The 26,450-nt window shown below is 42.5% G+C and overlaps 1 protein-coding gene across 1 annotated transcript in view; it reads right to left on the reverse strand.

Moving 5' to 3' along the window:
- Positions 1-26,450, reverse strand: part of ATXN10 (ataxin 10) — a 139,740-nt gene that overhangs the window by 57,109 nt on the left and 56,181 nt on the right. The window contains exon 10 of the mRNA XM_084750314.1: positions 25,590-25,759. Within this exon, the coding sequence (XP_084606440.1) occupies positions 25,590-25,759 (170 nt within the window). The remainder of the gene's footprint in view (positions 1-25,589; positions 25,760-26,450) is intronic.

A 26,450-nucleotide genomic window follows, 5' to 3' on the forward strand; every position in this document is an offset into this window, starting at 1 on the left:
CAGGCTGAAATCAAAGCGCCGATGGAAGTTATCAGAGATCTTAATGACAAAACTGTCCCTGCTCATGGCCTGGGAGGCTCCACAAGGAAATGCCATCGGGTCTCCCTCAAAGAAAGCTGCTGAGTGAACCCAACTCCAATCACAATGGTAGGCAGTGAGCAGTTACCAGCAAGTTACTCTAAAATGCACACATCATCAGGTGGAACCCATTCTCCCTCCTCAGAGAGACTGCGCCAAGCCTGGAGGGCGTGGGCAGCTGAGGCTGGCACTCAGCTCTCCTTCCTTGAGAACTCCGCTCTGATGTGGGCTGTGCCTGGAAACAAAGGCCTATCCTGGCCAGTCACAGCCTGCTACCCCAGGGCAGGCCAACCTTCCTCAAGGGCAGCTTTCCTACAGTGGACATGCTTTTGTAGAAAGTTCTATTTGGGCTGGGTGTCTGCCAATCCACCAGCTCACCCAGAGACCCCATCACAAAGTTACCTAAACTTTCTTTAAACTTATTCCATAGAGATGCATACACCATCTGTATGAGTGGGTCCATAGTCACTTTATAATGTATACACGTCTTTTCCAATACTCATGCCATGCACAAACACTTTTTCTATTCCATTTTACCCTGTCATGCTCTAAAACATTCTTTTTTTTAAACAATGGCATTCACTGCACTAATGGACCCCAGTCACCATTTTCTAAAGGTAAGCTTCAATCGTGTTTGCACTGAAGGCTGGAACAAGGTGACCTCCATGACCTGCTTCCTCATCTGTGAGATAGGAGCTACAAATCTACTTAGTGAAAAGGCACACATCGCCTTGGTCCCACATTGTGGCGAGGAAGCCATGGACATCCTTATTCTAGAAGTGCAAAGCTCTGTTCACGAGTTCCTAGTCTCATCATGTAGGTCACAGGCTGCTTTGTGAAATATTAAGTGGCTATTTTTATTTTTATTTTATTTTACTTTACTTATTTATTATTTGTTTGTTTATTTAGGATTTTCAAGACAGGGTTTCTCTGTGTGGCCTTGGCTGTCCTGGTCTCACTTTGTAGACCAGGCTGGCCTCGAACTCACAGCAATCCACCTGCCTCTGCATCTCAGAATCCTGGGATTACAGGTGTATGGTATGGCTATTTTTCTTTTTATTTGATTAATTTTTGTTTTTTCAAGACACAGTCTCACTATGTAGCTCTGGTTGTCCTGGAACTCACTATGTAGACCAGGCTGGACTCAAACTCACGAGATCTGTCTGCCTCTGCCTCCCTAGTGCTGGGATTAAAGACATGTGCCACCACCCAGCTTTTATTTTCAATTGTACATTTACTGTGGCAAATGTTATTATTCAGCTAATATATGAATCCCCCCAATCAATTTCATCAAGAAATATCTATTTCTGAACTCCCAGTGCTGTTGCTGCACAGTCACATCATGTACTTTTTAGCAGCCAGTAGGCTGTAGAGGCTGCTCAGGCAGATGACAGGCTAGACTGTGGCCTTGGCACACCGTCCTTGCCCAAGTCTTCTCAAGCAAGAGTTTCTGCCTGCTTGTGGCCAGACTCAACTCTCCCTGCTCCCCAGTGCCTCTGCCAGCAGCTGCTGTTCCTGAACACTCCTCCATCGCATCCCTCCATGCTTCCCACAGGAAGTCCAGGTAGATGCTCTCTGGGCCATCTGTACTTTACCAACACCATGCTTCTGCCGTGACCTTCTGCCCACTGATGGGCAGTGCCCTGACCATTTTCTCCTTGACTGAATTATTACTATGCCAAGGAAGGGCTGTGGAAATACCCATTATTTCTGTGATTATAACAATAAAACATACCTGTATTTACAGAGTGAGGGCGAGCAGGCACCCATCCATAATAGACATTACTGTTGATGAAACTTTCTGATCATATGTGTTAAATAACTATCAATTTAATAGTTCTAACAGCACTTTAACAAAAATAAACCTTGTCATTATACTGCCTATCAGATCAATTACAATTCCTTAATATTTGCCTAGCGTTCAGTTCATGTTCAATTATCCAAAAAGACACCCAAAAGGCCTTTCACAAATGGCTTGTTTGCATTGGCACTCAAAGCCAACAGAGCATATGTGGTCAGTATGCTTCTTCCACCTTTGTAAATCTTTACTGGCTCTTCTCTTCCCTTCCCAACCACACACTAGTCACTGTTTCCTCCACGGTGAAGCGTGACCTGGCCACATAGCCCAGTTAACTTCCTGCCTTACTGCTTTTAGTTTCAATGCTGAGCAAAGCTTCTTCCAAGAGGAGATTACATTTATAAATTTTTCTTTTCAAAATTACACTTGTAAAAAAGGTTGTAGGGGCTAGAGATGGCTCAGGTGCTAAGAACACTGACCAATCTCCCAGAAAACCCACATTTGATTCCTAGTACCCACATGGCAGCTTGCAACTGTCTGTAACTCCAGTCCCAAGTAATCCAACGCCCTCTTCTGGCCTTCTTGGGAACCAGGCACACACAGTGTACAGACATCCATGCAGGCGAAAACATCTATACATATTAAACAAATAAATATAAATAGCTCTTTTTTTTTTTTTTTTTTTTGAGACAGGGTTTCTTTGTGTAGTCCCGGCTGTCCTGCAACTTGCTCTGTAAATCAGGCTGGCCTCAAACTCACAAAGCTCTGTTTGCCTCTGCCTCCCAAGGGCTGGGATTACAGCTGTGCACCACTACTGCCTGGCTTAGATAAGCATTTTTAAAGGTATGTTGTGTGTGTATATGTGTGTGAGATCACTTGTATGTGGTAGTCAAGAGGATAACTTAGAGGAATTGGTTCTCTGATTCTATTCTGTGAGCCCCAGGCACTGAACTTAAGAACCTTTACCTATTTAGCCATCTCTTTGGCCTTTTAAACATAGATAATGCCCACTGCAACACAATGACATTCTCAGTCACAATTAGTATTTAGTTTGGAAATGTTAAAACACTGCACAAATCTTGAGAGATATGGTGGGTACTGGTGATGTATCTCTTTCTCCATGGCTCCTGACATAGTTTGAATCTGCTGAAATCTAAATGGCCAGGTTTCCATGGCCCATGGGCTTTCAGACAGGCCTTCTGTCCACATATCACCATGAAGATCTGCTGCCACTGCTGCTTCTTTAGCACCCCACACTAGGGCAAGCATCCCCTTTGCCACCACTCTGAGGAGAAATGTGTTCCAGGGGTGACCTGTAAGGAGAAGGTAATCTCCCTAGAGCCCAGTGATGTTCAGTGTTTCCTCAAGAGCATACTTTACATTGCTTTCCTACTAGCATGTCTATTCAAACACCTCCATGAAAATTCTTAAAAGCATTTTTTGGTTGTTGTTTTTTTTTTTTTAAATCATGTACAAAACAGAAGCAGGGGGACATACAGTCAGATAATGAACTCTACCATAGCTTGAATCTACCCACAAATATGGATGGGGAAGTCAACAAAACTGCCTTCAGTAAAGACCAAGGGTCTTGCATTGACCATCAAGGGCAGAGGAGACAAGGCCAAGCAAGTCTGGATTACAAGAAGCAAATCAGGGGCTCCTCAGACTCGAAGTAACAGTGGAGACCAAAGGTAGACAAAATAATTATCATCACTGAGAGAAACCCTTCTGCAAGTTCTAACTGCCATGCTCAATTGTGAGGCACAGGTGAGGAGGGGAGCAATGAGGAGAAGATGAGCGTCTGAGCAGACAGCAGTGTATGCTAAGTGAGAGGATCAGGCCCTGACATCAGGCTCCTGGTGGTTCAACATCAGAGCCAGGGCTTGGGGAGGTGGGAACAACTTATAGCCAGGATTAGGTGACGATTTGTGCCCTGCAGGACAAAAAGGGGTTGAGATCAGAATGTGCACCTGGACAAGATGACACTCAAGTTCTGCAGGATTGAAAATAAAAATGGTTGCTGGAAAAGACTAGAAAACACTGGCTGATAAAATTTGGGACTAGGATTCCCATGTCATGTTTTACAATCATCCTAATAGCAGTTAGCACCCTGAGTTAAGAAATGGAGTAAGGAGGAAAAAAAAAAAAAAAAAAGGAGTAAGAGGGCCCACAGCACTAGAATCTGTATCACTTAGAAACCTCCCAAAATGTACAGGGACCTGCTACCCTTAAGGCTTACAGTGAACTTCCAGTGGATTAATCTAGAAAACCAACACATGCCAATCACAAGCAGGTGTTTATAACACCTAGTAGGCTGATGGCAATTACAGAGGACCTAGAAAAAGGAGACGGTGTAGGCAAAGGCAGGAGCATGTGCACAGGCAAGAAGAGCCTTGCAGAGATGAGCAAAAGCCTGAAGGGGAGAAAAAAGACAAGAGTTGCACAGTTCTGAAGATAGGTATCTATACCTTTTGGCATCAGTCAAGAGGGGTAAAGGCCACAGGCCTCAGCTGCAAAGTGGAGTCTAGACCAAGTCTGTGTCTCCCTTTACCTCCAAACACACCAGCTTCTTCAGCTACTTGCCTTTTCACTCCTTTATCAGGCCCACTCTCACCATCACACTGCCCAGTGAGAACTGGCTCTTGCTGCACTTTGCTGTCCCTATGGTTCTGTGCCAGTACCCAACTTCTAGCTAAGAGCTTATCAGGGTGCAGGAGTGAAGAGACAGGCACAGGGAAGGCCCTTTTCTAGGTGCCTCTAGATCAAATAGCCACAACCTGTCTAAGGAAAGGGGAATGGATGTTATCAGTGCTATCCTGAGACCACAGCGAACAAAGTGCTTCTTCAACTTCTCCATACACTCCAAGCCAGTGGAAAAGACACTGGGTATCATGTATAGCAGAGAGTTTATCATAGCGGAGGTCTAAGGACCATGTCTGAGGAGGGGCTTATACCAAGGATGGAAACAGAGCCAGGTAAAATCATGGAATTATTTTCATTCTGGATCTGGAGTCATGAAAAGAACAGTATTTATCTGTTAGCAGAAGGCTACATGGCTAAGGGTAACCACACCGAAACTAGAGGGGCAGACAGGAGGCAGAGTCAAAGGCTGGGGCCCTTGCAGGCAACATAGGGAGAGTCCCTCAGGGTTTCTTACTCTAGCCTTAAAATACAGCTCTGGCCCAGTCTTTCTTGGGCCAGATTGAGAACAAGGAAAAACCTTGGCCTGAAAGACAGCAGCAGTTATCCAGTAAGGACCAACAAGTTCAAGGTGCATTCTGATTCCAGCTAAGTCGATCAATATTAAGCAAAGAACAAACAATAGTCCAATGGATTCTCTGCATTTGCTTCTGACTGAAAAAAAAATTGCTTTATCTGTTACCTATCACAGCAAAGATAAGTAAGAAAGTTACTCCTTCTGGTAGCACAGGGAGATATTCATTAAACACTGGGAGCCACCCTGGGTCAGGGCCCTCTGTTAGGAGAAAACAAGCTGAGGTACTGGCCCCTAATGAAAGAAACCCAAGCTTATCTGGGGAGACAAGAAAAAAGAATTACAAGACCAGCTTCAAAAATGCTATGAAAAAAAGCAGCACGGGGCAGAAGAGGCCAGTTCTCTTTTTACCTGTATCTTTAAGATGGTTTCCTTTTAACTGTCATAAGTAAACTGTTACCTTTCACAACTGAATTTTGGTGTTCAGCTCATTTAAACCACAAAATGAAGTAAAGTGCATGCATGCTACAAAACTCAGAAAAACTCAGGAGTCAGAAAACTAACATGCTTGTTGGGTCCACTCACCAGCTTAAGGTGGACAAAATACTGACAACATCTGCACAGACACGGTTTTTAAAAGCCAGATTAGACTACAATCCACTTAAGTACAGTTTCAACCTGATCAAATGTAAATCAGCCTCTTCTGTTTCAACAAACACTGCAATAATATCTCATCGCCAAAGCCTAATCTTTTCCAAGTAATTAAAGGCTATTTACGTTGAGCAACCGACTTTTGCTATTCCCTGAGGTATGGCTTTAAACATTTTTATGTAATTATTAATAATGACTAGGCGAAGCAGGAAAAGGTTCATGATTTAAAAGGAATACCAAACGCTTATATAAAACATCCTAGTCACTAGTGTCAGAAGGAAAACTATGAAAATATTTCCTACAACCACACTGATTTTGCTACATTTACCTTTTGGTCTTTTTAAAGACACTTCTGTGTCTTAATATGCCACTACAATTTAATCAGTCACCACTTTCACACCTAGTTTTCCAATAAAGAATACAGAGAAATAAAAAATAAAGTCAAATAAGAGAAGTGTCACATATAATATTGGCAAGTTTTAACACAAAACGCTGGTAAAGATATTCACTTGCCCATGGTTAGAGAGAACTTCCTACTGTTCTGCTAATCAGACCCAGCAGGAAATTGCCTCCTAAGAACTCAGCATTATACTCAGAGGTAAGTGTTCCTCTCAACCTTCATGAAAAGCAGGGGAGCTTTTTGGGAGGTGAGGGGGCGATGAAACAGTAGATGATGATTAAAACAGAGACTCACAACAGGTAAATGTGTATAGCACAGACTGTGGAGTGCTCAGCCCTAAATGGGACATCTATATCACACCCCTATATCACAAGATTCACAGATCATTGATGAAGGGGACAGGGCTGTTAAGAGGTAGATACAGCAAAAATGTGCTTTCCAGATATGACTGGGCTCTTGCACAGATGAATTAACAGCAACTGTGACAGTATGCACAAGATATGATCAGGACAGACAAAATTCAAGCATGGACTGAGAAAGGGGTCACAAAGTCCACCCCTATGTGAGGAGATGTCAACTGATGGCTTCTGCTAGGGGAAACACTTTTTCTTCTGGGATGCAGCCTCTGAGGGGTGCTACCCATGCTCCAGCAGGTAAGTTTATACCATGAACACTCAGGCAACGCTAAATCGGCTCAGAGGGTTTAAAAAATGAGCACATGAAATTGAGAGGCACACCGAGGAAAGGAAAATATGGGAGGAGTTGGAGGGGAGGGAATAATGAGTGCATTTAATCATTATTTGCACTATGAAATTCTCAAACAAAGAAACAAAAAGACAGCACTCACCTCAGGCAGGCCCTGTGTTGAAGCTCAGGGTGGGGGTGGGGGACAAACAGACTTACAATCCTTAAAAGCCAGGTGCTCAGATCTTAGACTTCAAAATCACAGAGTTAAAAGCTTGCAATACAGAGCAGCCACAGAAAGGCAACTGCTTCCCCCAAGGCCAGCTATTTCTTTGGCTATTGCAGACTATGATCCTCTGAGCAAAACAGCTGCCATCTTTATCAGACCAGCTGTGCCTGCTTGCAATGCCTCCATAGAAGGAAGGGGTGGGGAGGTTCTCTGGATCCTCACCTGAGAGGCCAGCCATTCCTTCGAGTGATTTGCATGCAATGGTCTCGGTGTTCAAGCATATGGAGGAGCTATCATCCAGGCGGGGTTAAGACTTCCTCTTGCCAGATGTAGGGTTGGTGAAGATCTTTTCCCAGTCTGTGGGCTGTCACTTTGTTCTGCGGAAACTATCTCCTGCCTTACAGAAGCTTCTCAGCCTCATGAGGTCCCATTTATTAATTGTTGACCTTAAGGCCTGGGCTGTTGGTGTTCTGTTCAGGAAGCTGTCTCCTGTGCCAATGTGTTCCATGCTCTTCCCCACTTTTTCTTCTAACTGATTTAGTGTCTCTAGTTTTATGTTGACGTCTTTTATCCACTTGGACTTGAGTTTTGTGCATGGTGACAAATATGGGTCCAATTGCATTTTTATCTGGCGCTATCTCAGAAAACTGGGAATAAGGCTTCCTCAAGACCCAGCTATTCCACTCCTTGGAATATACCCAGAAGATGCTCCAGCACACAACAAGATCATTTACTCAACCATGTTCATAGCAGCCTTATTCATAATAGCTGGAACCTGGAAACACCCTAAATGTCCCTCAGTAGAAGAATGGATAAAGAAGCTGTGGTACATTTACACTATGGGATACTACAGATTCTAGTAACTGTTGTATATCCCCATTGGTCTCATCCTCAGGAACGTGAAGCCCCTTCCAAAGGAGGAACTCTCAGGAAGGTAAGGAGAACAAGAAACTGGGAAGGACTTGTGGACATCTGGTGAACCTGGCCTGAGGACAGCATTCTTCAATACTACGAATGAATCCGGAAGCTTGCATGGCATCCGCTGCCTAGAGGAGCCTGCCCGTCCCTAGTGCCTCCCAGGCTCGGTGGGTGGGGAGGTCGCTGCAGTCGCACAGATCTAGGATCTTTAGCTGTTCATGTCTTCCTCTAGGCTGTGCGTGGTTTACAGGCAATTACCTGTTTTATTTCCTTCCTCCAGACTTTGCACAAAGTTTAGTGTTGACTATGCTCTTAAATATTTGTTTCTCTGGAAATGTGTTTTTCAAGTTGCTATCAAAGACATGCTGTCTTTAAATAAGAATGTAACTTCTGAAGAAGAGTAAGGCCTAAGTTACATTAAATCTTAGAAACTCTGTGAAGATTTAAATCTCTTCTTTTTGGATATGAGTCCTACTGTCATGATTTATAAGTCCACAAGAGCCATATATTTACGAAGCAGGATAGACAGTAAGCCTGGAATGCAAAACATAGCGCTAGAATTCTTGCTATAAAGATTACAGATGCCTCGGGCTTTTAAAAAACGAGATGTCACATGAAGCTGTACATCAGGATCTTGCCCGGAAGATAAAAACATTACATACTCCTCTGCCGGCTCACCTTTAAATTACAGCTTCTGGCACTGTCTGGGGTGTGCGCATGCACACACAAGCACCCCACCAGTATGTTTAAATGAACACCTGCAGCCTAACTAAAAGCAACCCCTTAGAAATAGCTGTCAGAGCAGGAAACCTGGCACTCACCACAAATTCTGAAAGTTGTAGATTAGCACAGCAAATACCACAAAAGGAACCTTGAAATAAACAAGCTACGGTGTTCCTTAGGGAAGTTCAGTGTTTGCACATCAATAATCTGAATGTGACATTTTGAATTTTAAGTAGAAGTGCATTTGCTCTAAGCACATCACTAGGGTGGGTGAATATCTCATACCGCAAGTATGTAATTTCCTAAACACAGCACTCTCTTGAGTCTCTGTCCTAATGGCTGCACCTCTGCTGCAGACGGGAAAGCAATGTTCTAGGCAGATGCTGGCCGGTACTGTGCACAAATGACCTGAGCTAGCTAGATAGGGAACTGTGACCTTTCTCAGAGGCAAGGAAGGTGAGAAGGTGAGTCACAGGCCAGACAGGAACACGGCTGACTCACATCAGGCTATAGGTAGCACAGGGGTCCCTGGCTGCAGCCCAGGCTTACTGAGCCACTGTTCCTGCCAACAATGTGTTGCTATGTCAGTCACTGTTATATAGATTGGGTGGTATCAATTTAAATTTGAATTTGTGTGTCCTATCACAAAGGCAAAACTTTTGTTCCTCTTTTACGAATTTCAACAAAATTAATAAACACTGTACACAGTAGAAATCCCAAAATGCAGCATCATTGTAGGATAAAACAACGAGATTACTTGAAGATGTAGAGCTAGAGCTTATTTTTCTAGTAAATATAAGCTGACTCATATTTATATAATTACTAGCCGAAAATAATTCTAAAAAGAGAGCAAAACATCAAGTATCTTACAAGAATTCTGTATTTGCCAGTGCTGCACTGCCCTAGTTTGCTTTCTGTTGCTGTGATAAATACCATGACCAAAGGCAACTTGGGGAGAAAAGGGTTAATTTCACCTTACAAGTTACTGTCCATTATCCAAAGAAACCAGGCAGTGCTCAAAAAGACAGAAACTGCAGGAAGGACCACAGAACAATGCCACTCACTGGCCAGTTCTCCAGGCTCATTGTTCTTACATACACCTATGTATGTATGTATGTATGTATGTATGTATGTATGTATGTATTCATTCATTCATTCATTCATTCATTCGGTTCACATCCTAATCATAGCCCCCTCCCTCCTCTCCTCCTGGTTCCACCCTCCCTTCCTCTTTCCTCTATTCCCTTCCCCCACCCCTCAGAAAAGGGGAGCTGCCCCACCACTGCCAACCCACTCCAGCACATCAAGTCATGTCAGAATTGAGCACATCCTTTTCCTTGGTGGCCTGGGAAGGCAGCCCAGCCAGGGGAAGCGAGCAAAAAGCAGGCGACAGAGTCCTTGTCAGAGACAGCCCCTGCTCCTTCATTAGGGAAGCCACCTGAAGACCACTGGGTATATATGTGTAGGAGACCTTTTTATTTAGCCCAGGCCCTCCTGCCTAGAGGTGGTCCTGCCAAGTGGGCTCGACCTTTCTACATCAATCAGTAGTCAAGAAAATACCTCAAAGAAATGCTCATAGGCCAATCTGATAGAGACAACTCCACATTCAGGGTGCCTCTACCCAGGAGTACAGAGATGACAACCAAGATTAGCCATTACATGCACTAATATTCTTTTTTTTTTAGATGTATTTTATGATATATAGGTATGTACATGCTTGCCAGAGTCCAGTCCCAACTCCACATCAGGTGGGTTCTGAGGAGTGAACTCGGGCCATCAGGCTTGTATAACAAGTGCCTTACCCACTGAACCATTTTGCCGGATTATTTTATCTTCTAAAATGGCTGGAGATAATTTCTCAATATTAAAAACAACTATATTTTTTAAAAGGCAAAAAGGATTTTCCCCCTCACTCTCTTCAAGTTCTCAACAAATCATCCCCTACTCCCCACTTAGGCGTACCCTTTCCAGGAGTCCCAAGGGGCAAAAGCAGAATTTCAATTCAGGCCAGGATGCCCAATAATCCCTGCTACTACAGGAACCAGCTGCTCCACAGGGCAAGGGAACAACACTGGGGGGAGAGGGGGTAGCAAGGCGGCCGGGCCTAACACTGGCCACTCATAGTTTAAAATCAACTAGTGCCAAAGCCTCTATTTCTTTCCTCTGAGGATGAAGGAGAACAGAGGGTACTAGTCAAGGCTTCCAGAGCTGAGATCACAGCAGGTGAAGAGCACGCCTTCCCTTCCCTCCCCTCCCCAATCCTGTGGCCTACCAGTCAGACTTTTCCTGTCAACACCCTTCAACCACAGCCCAACTCAGCCTTCCCCAGCCTTCCCTCCTCCAATCCCTCTGGCTGGCTGTCCCAGGCTGCAGCTGCAAAGGACAGTCACTCACAACTGTGTGGAAGGGCCTGGTTGTCCTGGAGGACACTGGAAACTCACTCTGCTCCCATTTCTCAGGTGAATCCCTCCTCCTGCCCTCTGAGGCACAGACAATATGGGATTAAAGATAATGACTCTCAGCTCAGATCCTCCTCTCTCCCCAGTTCTGTAGGCTAGTGACTTAATTTAAACATTTCCTCTTGGATTTTTCCAGCAGGTAAATTTGACACTGTCACTAGTTATAATACTAAGCAAACAGTGATGAATCATTCCCAGAAATTAGTCTCACATTAAAGCAATTATTCAAATGTCCAAGAGTAACATGAGCTAAGTGGAGCTTGTGGAAGGATTTGTAATGTAAAATGCGCAGTAGTACAAGAAATACAAACAACTGAACAACAACAACAAAAGGACAGCCACCACCACCCCCACCCCCCCACCCCCCCACACACACACAGATAAACTGTGAGAGGCTCCATCCACACAGTGCTGGCCACAACTCTCAGACGGGCCTGAAATGCTGCCTGAGTCAGAAAATTGCAAACAAAACCTGGAAACAGCCTTAGGAAGTTCCTATCATTCCTTAGCACTTTTCTTTTTGTGTTCACCTTAGTTTCTTTTCCTTAAGTGATTAAAAACAAGCATCTGCTCTGCTTGTGTGAATATGTGTGGATACATTAAATTTCTTTTAATCAACGTTTCTTTTTGGAAAGGGCAGTATTTCAAGACTACATTCAACAATACTTCATTAAAAATAGTCTGGAAGGCCAAGGGAATCTATAATTTAGAAAATCCACTGTAACTCCTACACCTGAAAGATATGGGTTATCGTACATGCATCTGCAGATATAAATCAAATCCGTGACCACACCATAGACTACAAAACAGCAGACGATTCCTAAGCTGTGGCCGTACCAAGGACAGGCAGATGGGAAACCGAGAACAGGTGTCAAAAGCCAGTCTGCTTGGATTCTTGTGCGCACTACAACTGACTGTATGAGACCCCAGGCAGCTTATTTAATGCCCACACACCCGAGTTTGCCAATCAAAATGGGATCACAGTGCTCACTCCCAAAAAATGTTATGAAGATAAATACACTAAGGGAGGGAGGCTCAAAGGGGAGACAGGTACACAGTAAGCATCACAGTGCTCACGGTGCTGCCGGGTTAGTGCTACTGATTTCAGTTTAGAAGTGATTAACCTTTGCAAGATCTTGACTAAGGCTCAGCTTTTATTTTTTCTAATCTCAGTAAGTATCTAAGTTAATAATAATACTGAAAACATACAGAACTTCCAAGTACATATGAATTATTCCTCTTAGTGAGATAAAGGGAGTTGCAGGGTATTTGGTTACTATGGCAATGACAGCTCCCGACACCCTCATTTAGGAATGACTGGAGAGGTGAAGGCAGCCTCTGTGAAGACAGTGAGCAAGTACAAGGGACAGAGAGCATAGCATTGAGTCCTGCTCCTCCATTCCCATTTGCTCTCCTAACCACCTGGATCAGAGTTTATTGTCCAAAAAAAGAGAATGATTTCTCAACCAAGGTGTGTCGGCATTTTTATACAAAATTGATCTAATGGAAAGAAGACCTTAACAATGGGACGTATAACATGATGAGAACACTGAGAAGATGGTGGAACGCCACCAGGCCCTTACGTGAATGAGCAGCTCTGCCCCGGGTTTTAGCAGCACTGTGTGTGCAGGTACACTAAGGAGGACAGGAGATTTGCTTTGAGCGCTACAATACAGCAGCAGGCGAGCACTTTTCTTTATAAAGCCTGGCATCAAGCATTCCTGGGTGCCAGGAACCGGCCTACACAAGAAAGCTAGTCACTTCACACTGTGCGGGAAGGGTATGGAAGCTCATAAGTGGAGAAGAAACTGGCACAGACCCCAACCTCTGCACTACTGGTATCCCTCACAGGTGCTACCTGCTCCAGAGCAGGTGACAATGTTGCATAAAGCACCGAGGGAAGAAAATCACCAACCACCAAGAAGGTACTAAGAAGACGGTCCCCATATGTTGACTTGAAAAAGGCCAAATGAGGAGCACAGGCTAAAGAAAGCAGTGCTATAAACACTGGAATACACACTTAGGTGCTTATACAAGGTAGTTACCGGTGTTATTGAATTAATCATATTTAGCCCCCACAACAAACATGAGAACAGGAAAATTACCTCTAATTTCTAGATGAAGTAAGACTCAAAAATTTAAAAATGTGAAGGGTTATCTTGTGAGCAAGCAATCAAGCAAGCAAAAAAAGAAAGGGGGGTTGGGTGGACAGAGACAGGGAGAGAGGAAGGAAAACAAAACAAAACAAAACAAACAAACAAAACCACTGGGATTTAAACTGTTTTTTCTCTCGAAAAGCAAGTCTCTGTGCTAAAGGGACGACTATGATGCAAGGAGCAGGCAGTCAAGGGAAGGTTCAGGGAACACTGCAGGCCCTGGCTCACGGCTACTCAGCTCCTGGGAGACTGGCGAGATATGCTTTTCTGCTTAACCCTTGGAAGGGCATTGGTATCATCCTCAGAAACCAGAAATGAAAATCCAGAGTAGGAAGTAAGAAGAGCTGCCCAGGATTCCAGCTGGGATGCGGTCTGCAGAAGGAGCTCAGCACAGCTGAGGAAGGAGCTCAAAGGTAGGACCATGACAAGAAAGAGTAAACTCTAGAGCTCACAGGCTGCCATTTCATGAAAAACTCTCAACAGCTCATTCAACATGGCTATCATTTGCAAGCAGAACAAAGGAGGACAACTGCCACAGACAAAAGTAGGTAATGGTTCCAAATTTCACTGTTAGCATAGTATTAGAATCCTTACTAATGTTAAAATTGGCAAGAGGTGTAAGGACTCTCTCTGACCTCAGGAGATGGAGACAAAAGCAAAGTGCGGGTTGAGGACAAGCTTACAAGACAGGAGCCATGGGTCCTCCATATTTAAAGAGGCCAATCCCACAGGGCAGGAACAAGTCACTAGGAGAAAGTCCACTGGAGAGATGGAGTTTGAGAAAATGATGTCGAAAGGGCTGAGAACAGAGACATAGAAAAAAATTGAGAAAAAATTGTATACAAAGGGCTAGGAAAACATCAATTTTTAAGAGCAAATAAATTGTCTTAAATAACTAATAAGCAGGCAGCACAAAAAAGTGCAGAAATAAAATCACTGCTAGTCTCCAAATACTACAACTGTCCTCAGCTGAATGGAGAGGCCAACCTCACACACATCCTCACTCCCCTTCTCAGGGAGACCAGCCCACCCCAGGCTGCCTCTCCCCTGCCTCCCTCATTTCTGTTCACACAGACACAGGGCTCTTCTTTCCTGAACTCAGTGGAGCCTTTCCTTCTCCCTGGTGCACAGTACAGCCACTCCTCAGTCTCAGGCTAGCCTTACAAACTCACTAAATGGCAAGGTTTTACAGCTGTCTCCCCTGTGCACACAAATTCCTCAAGAGGGCACTATGCCAAATCCATTTCTACATTCTCACTGTCTAGAACACCAGCTGGTGCACAGCAGATGGCAAATACATACTTGAACTAAACTACAAGTTTCTACCATGATGACAGGCCAGCATGGCAGCTCCTATCTGGAGAACAGAATAGAAATGGCCTTATTCCAACTGCTACATAGCTGTAATACAGATCTGAGTTAAATAAACACCACAGCACGGGAGACTCAATGCCACTCTTCTACTAGAATATGATGAGTATGAAATTAAATTCTACCAAAATAAGATAAGCAATAGGCTTTTAAAGAAAGGGGTGTCAGATAATTACTTCAAGACTGATTTTTTTATATATATTTATAAGACTGTAACTGTGATCCTTTGCTGTGAGGAAAAGCAAACAACTAGCCATGCCAAAGACTGACAATGTTTTAGATGTGTGACAGGCAGTTCCATCTTTTTTATTCCTTCAGAAACAGAAGGAGCTAGTTTAACACTTGAAATAAAAACTTGCTCATTTGTCCAAACTAATGAAGGCTACAGAGACAGAAAGAAAATGTATAGTGTCAAAAGTGCTTGGGTTCTCATTAGATTCTGACATGTAATAGAAATGTGAAAGGCTCACTCATTCACCAAAAGCTAACATGCCCAAACCAGATCCCCTGCCAACAGAAGGTAAATACAAATCCTATTCCTTTGCAGTACAAAAAAAGAAATTCAACACACTGCAGGAACAATCCTATTTTTGTCTGTTTGCCTCTGCCTCTTTCACACTGACGAACTGATATGCACTCAAGAATGTCCCCAGTCACTTTGATATGAGCTTTTAATTATTTTTGCTAGTAAAATTCTCCAGATCATATGCTAATGTTTTACTCCTAATTTTTTTTTTCTATACAAGATGAACTGAAATTCTGTTAAACCCCAGATACTGGCTGAGAAAGGGAATGACATGTGCACAGACTATGAAAGTGGAACAAAGGAGTGGCTAAGGTCACCAAGAACTACCATTTTCTTCCTGTCAGGGACAAAAAGGACCTCTAGATCCATGCCTCTTTCTTTGTATGTGTTTATGTACATGCATGTTGAGTAACTCGTGTCCTAGGGGCTACAAGACACACCTAAAAGTGCTAAAAATGAACACTGCTGCATGTGCTCAATGTGGAGGCTGGAAGTTAGCATCGGGTGTGCTCCTCAACACTCTCCCACCTTGTTTTCTCACACAGGTTTTCTCACTGAACCTGAAGCTCAGCAGCGTGACTCACCTGGCAGGAGGGCTATTGTGAAGAAACACAAAACATGGACCCTGGCATGCAGCAGCAATAGCAACAGAGAGCCCTGCAGTTGGTGTAAATATCCCTTTTAGATAATGCCATCCCCCTCCCACAGAAGGATAGGCTGATCACTCCTACAACAAAACAGAAAAGAGGGAGTTCTCAAGTCAAACAACAAACCACTCTCAGTGCTTTAATTCTGGGGCAGCACTAGAGACTGAATTTAGGGCCTTGTACAGGCTAGGCAGATGCTCTACCATTGAGCTACAACTGCAACCCTCCTCTATGCCTTTAAAAAGAAAAAAAAAAAAAGCACAGCTGCAACAAACTAAATCTCTATATGTATCCTCAAGATAGGAATTTTAATTTCACTTTCTGTAGCAGGAACTGTAAGTTCAAGAAACTAATGGTGACAGCTTGATTTATGAATTTTGACATATTTCTTGAACTCGGATTACATTACAGAGAAGTGGAATTCTAAGCAAGCCAGATCTTGTCTATATACTCAATCATCAAATCAATAAGCAGTGATTCTGTGCAACTTGTTTCTGACCAAGGAGAAGCAGACAGTGCAAGCAGGAAGACACACAGTTAAAAGCTCCAGGGTTGGTTGCTCAGTGGATTGGGGGGGGGGGGGGGGTTATTGCTTATGCCTGATGAGCTGAATTTGAAAAACTCACACGGGTAAGGACAGACTTGACTCCCGCAGGTGTTCTCTGACCACCATGGCACCCAGGCACACATGAAATAAATGAATTGTGTTTGTGTGTGTGTGCGTGTGTTGAGGAGGGGGGGGGGTCCTTCTATACTCTGAGCTGTCCTAGAACACATTTTGAAATAGATATAGAAAATACTTTACCTCTTTAGTGGATAATGCCAAGAGAAAAAAATCAACTAAGAAAGCATTTATGGTAGACTTGACAAGAAAAAAAAAGTATTCTTGTGCTAAAGAAAGTTCTCTTACATGCTTTCACTATTTCCTTAAACAATCCCCACCTAGAAAGACAAGGGTCTACTTTACTTTACACTTAGTAAATTCCTATGACATGTTATCTACAAACTTCTATTTAAATAAATGTATTTAGGGGTCGTCAACATGGCTCAGTGGGTAAAAGAACTTACCACCAAACCTAAGAACCTAAGTTTGCAACCCAGAGCCCATATAGTGGAAAGAGAGAACCAACTCCTATAAGTTGTCTAGCGTCCACACTCATGTCATCACATGCATACATACACACACGCACCACCCACTCCCACCCAGAAATAAATGTAAGAAAACTTTTCCTAAGCATATAGTTGGGAGATGATGAATTTAACTAGATTCAACAAAGCCTAAAAGGGAGACTCAACTACAAAGGAGAGTCTAGATGGTCTGTTGGATACCATCCCATTCACTCCTCCCAACCCCGCAAGACAGTAAAGCTGCCTCCATTCTAAGAAAAGAACCTGAGAGCAGAACTAACAGTGTTACCGTCAGTGGATGACTAAGAAGCTGGGCTGCATTTACTTAATTTATTTGGTTTTGTTTTTTCAAGACAGGGTTTCTCTGTGTAGCCTTGGCTGACTTGGACTTTGTAGACCAGGCTGGCCTTGAACTCATAGAGATCTACCTGCCTCCACCTCCCAAGTGCTGGGATTAAAAGGAATGTGTCACCACGCCCAGTTCTTGTTTACTTAATTTTAGTCATGTCTGCACTGCTGCAAGGCCACTGTCTATCATATTGACTGAAGGAGAACTGCAGGAGAACACAGCACTTTTGGTCCAGAAACCAGACACAATCAAGGGACTGCCCTGCGAAGATGGACAAACACACAGCATGGCGTGGAAAAAGAAGTCTGAATGCATCTAAAGTTCAGTAACCCGTTACCTGTAAAGAATGATCAGCTCAAGACTCATGGAAAGACTGAGCACAATAAAATTCTCAAAATTATTACCCAGGAGACATATAGAAAGGGGTTTTATGAAAGAGTGATCAAGAAGCAGAAGCCAGGAAAGAGGTGTGGGGTTGTCAGTATAGCTGGAAACAGATCTAGTCTGTTGTAAAAGTAAGCGGGAATCAAAACTCTCATGGATCTCTTTGGCTGGTGGTGAACCTATACACATGTTGAAATATACACCATGATAAATCCAGATACAGAAACCAACTGCATATGCAGAGTAAGGTAGGAAAGTAAAACCACGAAGGAAGGTCACAGTGGAATAGAACCAGCTTCCCGCTGACCTAAAGTTTACAAAGGTTTACAACGGTCCTTGTGATCAGGAGCTCTAAGAGAGCAACTTGAGAACACAGGGATGAGAAAAAGGTCCAAATAATGCTAGCACAGGGAAGAATATAGGAAGTGGCCCTTCTCAGGGCAGACAGTAAGGACTCTGACACCCTGGTTTGTGCTACTAGCACATGCTATTCAAGTATTTACTTCTTTACCTAAGGATTAGTCAATCAATGATTCGTCAGCACTGACGGACAATGAACAGTTACTAACTCTAAGAAAACAGCTTCAGTGAAACAACTGAGACACTGAAAAGCCATGAATTTGTCTACAGTTTTGTGATTCACCAAACAAACGCCCTGCTTGAAGTCGTGTTGCACAGGGAATTGTGAAGGACTGGCCTGAAGCCTGCTCTAGTTTGGAGAAACCAAAAGGCTTGCCACACTACATACAAAAAGATACTAAACTAAACAATATTAAAAAGGCATACAAAGGGAGGATGCAAGGGATGGGATAACAACTGAGACGTAATATGAATAAATTAATAAAATATATTTTTAAAAGGGCATACATTAATTCAGAATGTATTAAAATATCTCGAATAGGGCTGATAAGATGGCTCAGTGGGTAAATTTGCTTGCCACCAAGGTTGACAACCTGTATTCAATCCTCAGGACCTATTCTGTGGAAGGACAGAATCTCCATACACAGGCGGGGACACATGTGCCCACAAACACATACACACTAAGTAAACAAATGTATCTCAAACATAAAAGACTTTGAAAAATTATCCCAGAATTCAGAATTTAAATGAATTTTAATTTTTATGTGCAAAGTTGTTTTTCTCTAGTCTTTGTTTACAAATGACTCCTGGAGCTAGGAAATAGTGTTTTACTTTGTATCTTCATGACCTAAAACCACACACTCTATATTGTTTTAGTGAGCATACAACAACTTTTTAAAGATTTGTTTTATTTGTAATTATACATGTGTGTGTGTGGAGGCATATGCATGTGAGTGAAGGTGCTGAGGAGGCCTGAAGATGTCAACCCCTCCCTAGAGCTGGAATTGCAAGCAGATGTGAGCCACCTGATGTGAGTGCTGGGAACAGAATTTAGGTCCTCTACAGGAGCGGTGCACTCTTTACTGCCCAGCCACTTCTACTTCTGCCCAGCCCCTTCAACAAATCTTTTAAGATAAACTGTTACAGGTCAACTGACACTATACTGCTCAGTAGTATAGGGTTCGTGTACCACATACAAGGCTCTGTGTTGCATGAGCAACAACAAAAAAGAAAATATAATGGGGAGGGCACACTTTTTTAATGTACATCAATGTTTTCACTTGTATGTGAGGGTGTTGATCCCCTGGAACTGGAGTCACAGACAGTTGTGAGCTGCCATGTGGGTGCTGGAAAATGAACCCAGGTCCTCTTGAAGAGCAGCCAGTGTTTTTAACCACTGAGCCATCTCTCCAAGACACATTTTAAAAGAATCATTATGGGGAAGAAGGGGATCAGCAAAAGGAACAGGAGACAGAAGAGGACAATGGGTAAGGGGGATGAATAAGAACAAAGTAATATAACATGTATGTATGAAAACACTATGAAACCTATCATATTGTATAGTAACTTAAATTTTTAATTAAAAAATTACAAATCACAAAAGATAAACTTTGATTTAAGAATTACCAGGCACAACTTTTAATACAATAAGCACAGTAAGATGACAAATATGTTTTTATGGTCACAGACTTAGAAGAACCACTTTCTGGTTCTGGACAGCTCTGGACAGAAGGGAAGGGCCATGAGCTGCACCTTCCTCACACACTGAACCTCACACAGGACAGACTTGTGTTTAAGTGAACTGATACCCGCAATGGAAGCTTTGTGTGCACATATATCAACACAGAGAACAACAGGCACCAGCACAAAGGCTGAGAATGTCTAAAAGGAGGAGGGGAAGGGTGAGGGAAAGAAGGAAGAATTGATCCACACTGCCAGGGAGCCTTCAGCAGAATGCACCCTACAAGCAACGGGTGCATACACTTCAGTCAAAGACATTTTTCTTTGGTGACAAAAGAAAGGACATAAACTGGTCCATCTTCACAGATATTTCAAATAACACATTTAGTTTTAAGAAATAGTGAAAAGCCAAAGTAAGAGAGTAAACCATACATTCTATGGTCTAGCAAAGAAGTCAGAGAATGGTTTGTGTTTACAGCATTAATATCCACGTGCTTCTTACCACACAAACCCAAACAGAATCATCCAGCCCACAGGGGTTTAAAAGTAAACAAATCAAGACCCACAGAAGAGCTGGGTTCAATAAATGTCTGAGCAGGTTGTCCAAAAGTACAAAAATAAAGGAAGATGGTCTCCCATTCCCAGAACTCCATGCCCTGGCAGTCTAGCTTTGCTCAGAAAGAATTCTTCTGGGATGGCCACCCTAGACTATAAGGCCACCCTTTTGGTCCTCTCTGGCAAGCCTCTGTAACGGACTCAGTGGGTAACAGTACTAGAGCACATATGCCAGCTCCTCAGGACACACAGCGCCAAGTTAGTGTTCAAACTGATTCGAATTTCAGCTGAATTAAATCATACTCAAATCTCCCTGAGCCTTGATTTCTCCATTTAAAACCTGATAGTGACAAATTTTCTGTCAATCTTTTTCACAGAGGAATCATAGACTCTAGTGACCCAAAAGGCCACAGGAGGGCTGCTGGACACCGAATGCCAATGAAGGAAGCTCTATGACAAGCAGAATATGGAAGGCTCAAAAGGCTTCTGCGCAGATTTCTGAGGAAATCCAAAGTTCCTGCTGTGAATAGCTCAGTGGGTCAGAGACAAGATCCCAGATGTCCCATAAAGAGCACAGTCCTCTAAGCAAAAAACTGCATTTTTCATAAGCTATGCCTGCTTGCCAAGAGTCCTCACAGAGGTCACTAGAGGAAAGATGACTCCCGCACCCTCAAAGGAGATTCCTCTCCCTCCTGTGTCTCCCAGGCCTCTGCATGAAATTCTGCCCTAACTGCAAGTAGCTTCTGGAGGTGCTAGAGCACACAGGCCAGAAAAGCTCAACTGAGGGGAACTCCATCTATATGAGGCTATGGGGAAGCCATTATCCACACTAGGTTAATATTTTCAGGTGCTATTTTTTTTTTTGAGTCCTCCACTCTTATTAGTAAGTCTCTTACCCAAAGTAAACCTCTCCCCCTCAAAAGTCACAGAGTGAGTTTTGGTAGACCACACTTGTGTGTGTGTGTCTGTGTGTGTGTGTTGTGTGTTATATGTTGTGTTGTGTTGTGTTGTGTTATGTTTTCTTGGGAATTTGCAGGGAGGGGATAGCTGTATTTCCCCAAGAGAGGAATTTTCACAGCATTCCGAGAAGGGAACCTTCCCAGGAGGCAACATTTTATCAACCTAAGAAAGGCCCTGGAGGTTAAGACTATTCACAGCTGATGGAGGAGTAAAGAAGGAGCAGAGATGAAAGCACCACTGGAGGTTCCTAAGGGAACCCAGAAGGAGTTGAAAGGGTCTAGTTTGATGGACTATCGGCTGATGATCTTCGGGAAGTCTACTTTAAACCTTTCCCTCCAAAATTAAGGAGAATTCCCAAATGAGAAGCATTAGAGTGCAGGGGACCAGGCACAGACCCAGAGATTCACAGAAAAACAAATCTAAATTCTACTCTGGGTTCTGCCAACAGCACTGGAGAGCCTCTCTTCCATGTCCCTAGTAAAACCTGCTCTGCAAGGCTGCTGCAAAGGCTAAAGCTGACAATGCCTGTAAGAAGGCTTGATGCAGCAACACAGACACTAAACAAATAAATCATCCATTCCTTTTCTCTTCTCGTGAGATGAGACAAACCCCCCCTACCCTGGATCTTTATTTAGCCTTGGAAATATAAAGCCAAACTTATCTGTAGGCTCCAATCTGCTCAGAAGCCAAACAAACCACCTAAACACCACACTGGGAATCAGTGACTCACATATAAAGAACTATTCCCCAGAGCTGTAACAAACATTTGTGAAAGCTACTGAACTTTTTTATCCCTTGCAGGGACAATAAGCAAGGAAAATATAATTTTACCATCCAACTGGAGTCAGGATTGAGCTATAATAAAGAATCTTCTAGAACATAGAAAAAAAAAGGGGGAGGGAGGGTGTGTTCCCCGGGGGTAATACTTTCAGGTTTGAGCCTTTTGTTAGTACAAGAAAGACACTAAGGCACTCATTCTCACACTAAAAGAGTGAATCCTTCACGCTCTCTAGAGTGTTTGCTCTATTAGAGAACACACCAGCAACGTCTCCCAGAGCCCTCTGCACAGCACTGAGTATACCTCACATTTACTTAGCTCTTGTGAGCTATTTCATAAACCTAAGGGTTACTACATCATGTTTCTGTAAGAGGCCACTCTAAATTAGCAACAAAACAATCACTTAACACAAAGAACTTACCTCTGATATGCTCCTAAAGAAAGGTAGTTTGGGTTATTAAAAAAGTAAAGTATTTTTATTCTCTATCAACTTTCTTTTACAAAAGTCAGTCCAGTACATTTCCAAGAGGAAATCAGTAGTCTTGGCTATCTGCCTGCTCAATGAGGAGGAATGTCCAAATTGTACACACACTGGACAAAACAGCAGGTCTTACTCTCACCATAATTGACCACCATATAACAAATTACGCCCAATTATGACAAAGTATAAGGGTCTACTGTATTTTCATTCTTTGTTCCTATTTTTTCCAGAATAGAACATTGCTACTATAGAATCAAGCATACACACTTCCCGACTATCTCTGTGATATTGCTAAAAGTTTATAAACCTAAAATTCCTACTTAGTTCTATTTTTTGTTCCTATTTCTATTCTATTTTTTTCATTCATACAATGCACTCTGTCCATTCACTGTTACAACTGCTCCTTTAAATTCTTGCCAGCATCTTTGTGGTTACAGTCAGTTTCTTTGGGTTAACAGTTCTTTTAACAATGTAGTACATTTTCCTGTACGTCAGGTGACTTTGTTTTGGATCCTAGACACTGTATAAACTATGCTGTAGAGACTCTTAATTTCATTACACCCCTCTAAAGAGGGCTATTTTTGTTTGTTTGTTTGTCTCAGTGAACACTTGTTTTAGTTGCCTTAAATGAAAACTCTGCAGAGTGACAACTCAGATAGTGATTTTGTCCATAGCTTACCTGCTTAGAGCCTGCCTGGTTTGTATGTGATTCAAACATGAGCAAAGGCTTAGGGAACTGGTGCACTGGACCTGGGGCTTGCTTATGCCTCTCCTCACTTCCAATAATATTTGTCCCCAAACTATTCCTCAGGTTTTTAAAATTACATTTATTGAGAGAAAAAGGAGGAGGAGGAGAGAGGGAGCGAGAGAGAGGGAAAAGTCATGGGCTGGAATATGTCACAGCACCTGTACAGAGGCCAGAGGACAACTTCCTTCGACCATGTGGACCCCTAAGGATTGACCTTGGGTCATCAGGCTTGGTGGCAAGTGACTTTCCCCACTGAGACACTTTGCCAGCCTTGCTCTTTGTTATTGTTGCTTCCATCAAGCTAGAAAACATGGCAGATCTTCTGTATGTCACATTCTGTCTTATTCCCTTCTTTTAGTATCAACCTTACTCCAGAGAATATGAATTTGTGGAATAATTTGAGTGTCTTCCCAAGACTGCCTTCATCCACAGTTTGTAATTGTTAAAGGCACTAGCAGCACCCTACACTATTAACAGGAGGAAAACGTACCAAAACATTTCATAAGTTCACTTTTCCTCCCAATGTTGCAATCCATAATTGAGAAGACTTTGCCTGGATCATCAGTCACATGAAGAAGCAAGGCTGCATATACCTCCAAGATGGCTTTTCCCAGTGTCTGTTACCATGGTGCTTCTTGACTACTCCCACTCTCTGCCCTTCAGTTTCCAGGGCCTTTCCACATGGTCTCACCAAGGAACAGCAGGGTGGTCTCAGAGAATCAAGACTTCTTACACCGTAACTAGTTTAAGAAGCATATAAACTAAGGACCATACCATAAATGATACAGGCACACTCCTATCATACGTTACTGTTCAAAGCAGCCATGTGGGCCGCAGAGATTCAACAGGATGGAGAAATAGATGTGTTGACAGGAGTACGGTAAAATGACAGAGTATACATACAATAACAAGAACTTTTACAGGTGTCTTAGAAAATAAAACCTATAATAGATTTAATATTTAAATAAAATCAAAATACACACTGCTCAAAGTAAGTCCCAATAAGAAAAAGAACTTCTAGTTCCATCCAGGCATGGCAGCACATGTCTTTAATCTCAGTGCTCAGGAGGCAGAGACTAGCAGGTCTCTGTGAGTTCAAGGCAAGCCTGGTTTAAATAGCAAGTTCCAGGACAGACAGAGGCCCTATCTGGGGGATGGTATGTGTGTGCATTCATTGTGAAGCATGCAATGTAACCATCATGTAACTCCTTTATCAATATCTGTCTTATGTTTTCAGTATCATCAGTTCTACAATGTCCAGGACAGAAGAAGGGATGAAAGAGGTTCTGAAGGTGGCCCCTAAGTATGTACTAAGTACATACTTAGTTGGGAGTACATATCCACTCCCAACACCTAGTTTAAAAGACTCAGGTCAAAGCACTATTCACCCATAAATGCACGATGCACAAGCCAAGGATTTTTCTAACAGTATCACCAGGTTTTTTGTTTCATTCATTCATCCACTGTGACAGGGTCTTGCTCTATGTCCTAGGCTGGGATAACAGGTATGTGTCACCATGCCTGGCACTATGTTTATGAAATGCCTATTACTAGAAAAATTTCCAAACTTGTTAAAATAATTTTTTGTTGTTATTCTTTGATTTGTTTTTGAAACCAGATCTCACTATGCAGCTTAGCTGGCCTGGAACTTGCTATGTAGACCAGGCCAGCCTTCATAGAGATACACTTGCCTCCAAGCCTGGCTTGCTTTTGCTGTTATTTTATTGGCTGTTTCATACACCATAATAGAATGCTTAAATAAACATACTTCAGACGAACACTGTTAATTTATAAGAAAGGAGAATGCCTCAAATACATTCAGGACAAAGACAATGCAAGGACTATAAAAATACAGACTTTAAAGAAAAAGAATGTGACATACAGGGCTGGCCAGATGGCTCAGCAGATAAAAAGCACTTGTGGCACAGCCTCTCAACCGTAGCTTGATTTCCAGAATGGACAGTGAAAGGAGAAAAGGAGAGAACCAGCTTCACATGCACGCACTGGTAAACATGAGTCTCCACTGTTCCACACGCACACATCTAAACACACATATACCAACCACCACCACCACCACCACTAAAATAAAAAGTAAAAAATTTCAAGTATATTGTGCTTATTTGTAGGGGAAAAAAAGGATGTAACATACTATTTTATGTTACATATTAACCTATAGATATTCTTTTCAATCGATTTTCTAAGAACTCACATAAGATTTCACTCCCCTAAACACATCAGAGAGAAGATATTATAAACTCTAAATAGCGTATTCTAAACAAACTTATATGTGACACATCAAGTAATAATCTTACTTTGTCTTGATTTTCTTTATTCTTGTAACACAGATTTCCAATCAGACGGATGAGATGAGACTTAAAGCCTTCAGTCATGTGTTCAACGTCACCCTCAGCTTTTAGAGAGCCAGAAGGACTGAAGATGTTCGTGTTATCTTTTCCAACTACATGAATCACTCGTAAAACATCTAGAGCAAAAGGGGAGAGATTCATTTTCCATATGAAACTAGCAGTGTCTACGTTTTTTATAAACAAACCCAATGGATTAAAATAAAAGAGATAAGCACCAAACCACCCTTCAATAATGACTCGTGTGCAGGCACAGCTCGGCAGCAAAGCCCTTGCCTAGCATGTATCAGTTCATCCTCAGCACCACCAGAGATACAACAGCAGTGACAATAACTACAGAGCTTCTTTGCTTTTACATTAGTTTTCTTAAGCCCCAGTTTGAAGGAGTCTGATCATAACAATTAGCTTCACTTGGGCTTTCTATTTATTCACAAAGGAAAATTAGCTAAAATTTTGCTTTTTTTTTCTAACAAAGTGATTTTCAATTTCAACTTACTTATGCAAATGCTAATATGATAGCTAGTCAGGTAAGTGTAAATCATGAGAGGTTTCGGTAACTACTTACAGCTTTCTCAGTGGCCAGATAATCCAATTCAGCCATAAACTAATCTTAGCTACAATCACAAGACATAATATTGCTATATTCTCTTAATGTTCCCAAGCAGCCTCAGGAAACACAGTCTTCCAGGAGTTGCACACTCTTCCATCTTATTTCATTTACCCTCTAAACAACCCTATTAATGCAGACACCACTTTCACAATTTTTTGTGACACAATCAGCCTCAGAGCAGCAGGAATTTAGCAGAGATG

Source organism: Acomys minous (genome assembly GCF_964271855.1).
Source record: "Acomys minous genome assembly, chromosome: 12".
Classification (NCBI taxonomy): Eukaryota; Metazoa; Chordata; class Mammalia; order Rodentia; family Muridae; genus Acomys; species Acomys minous.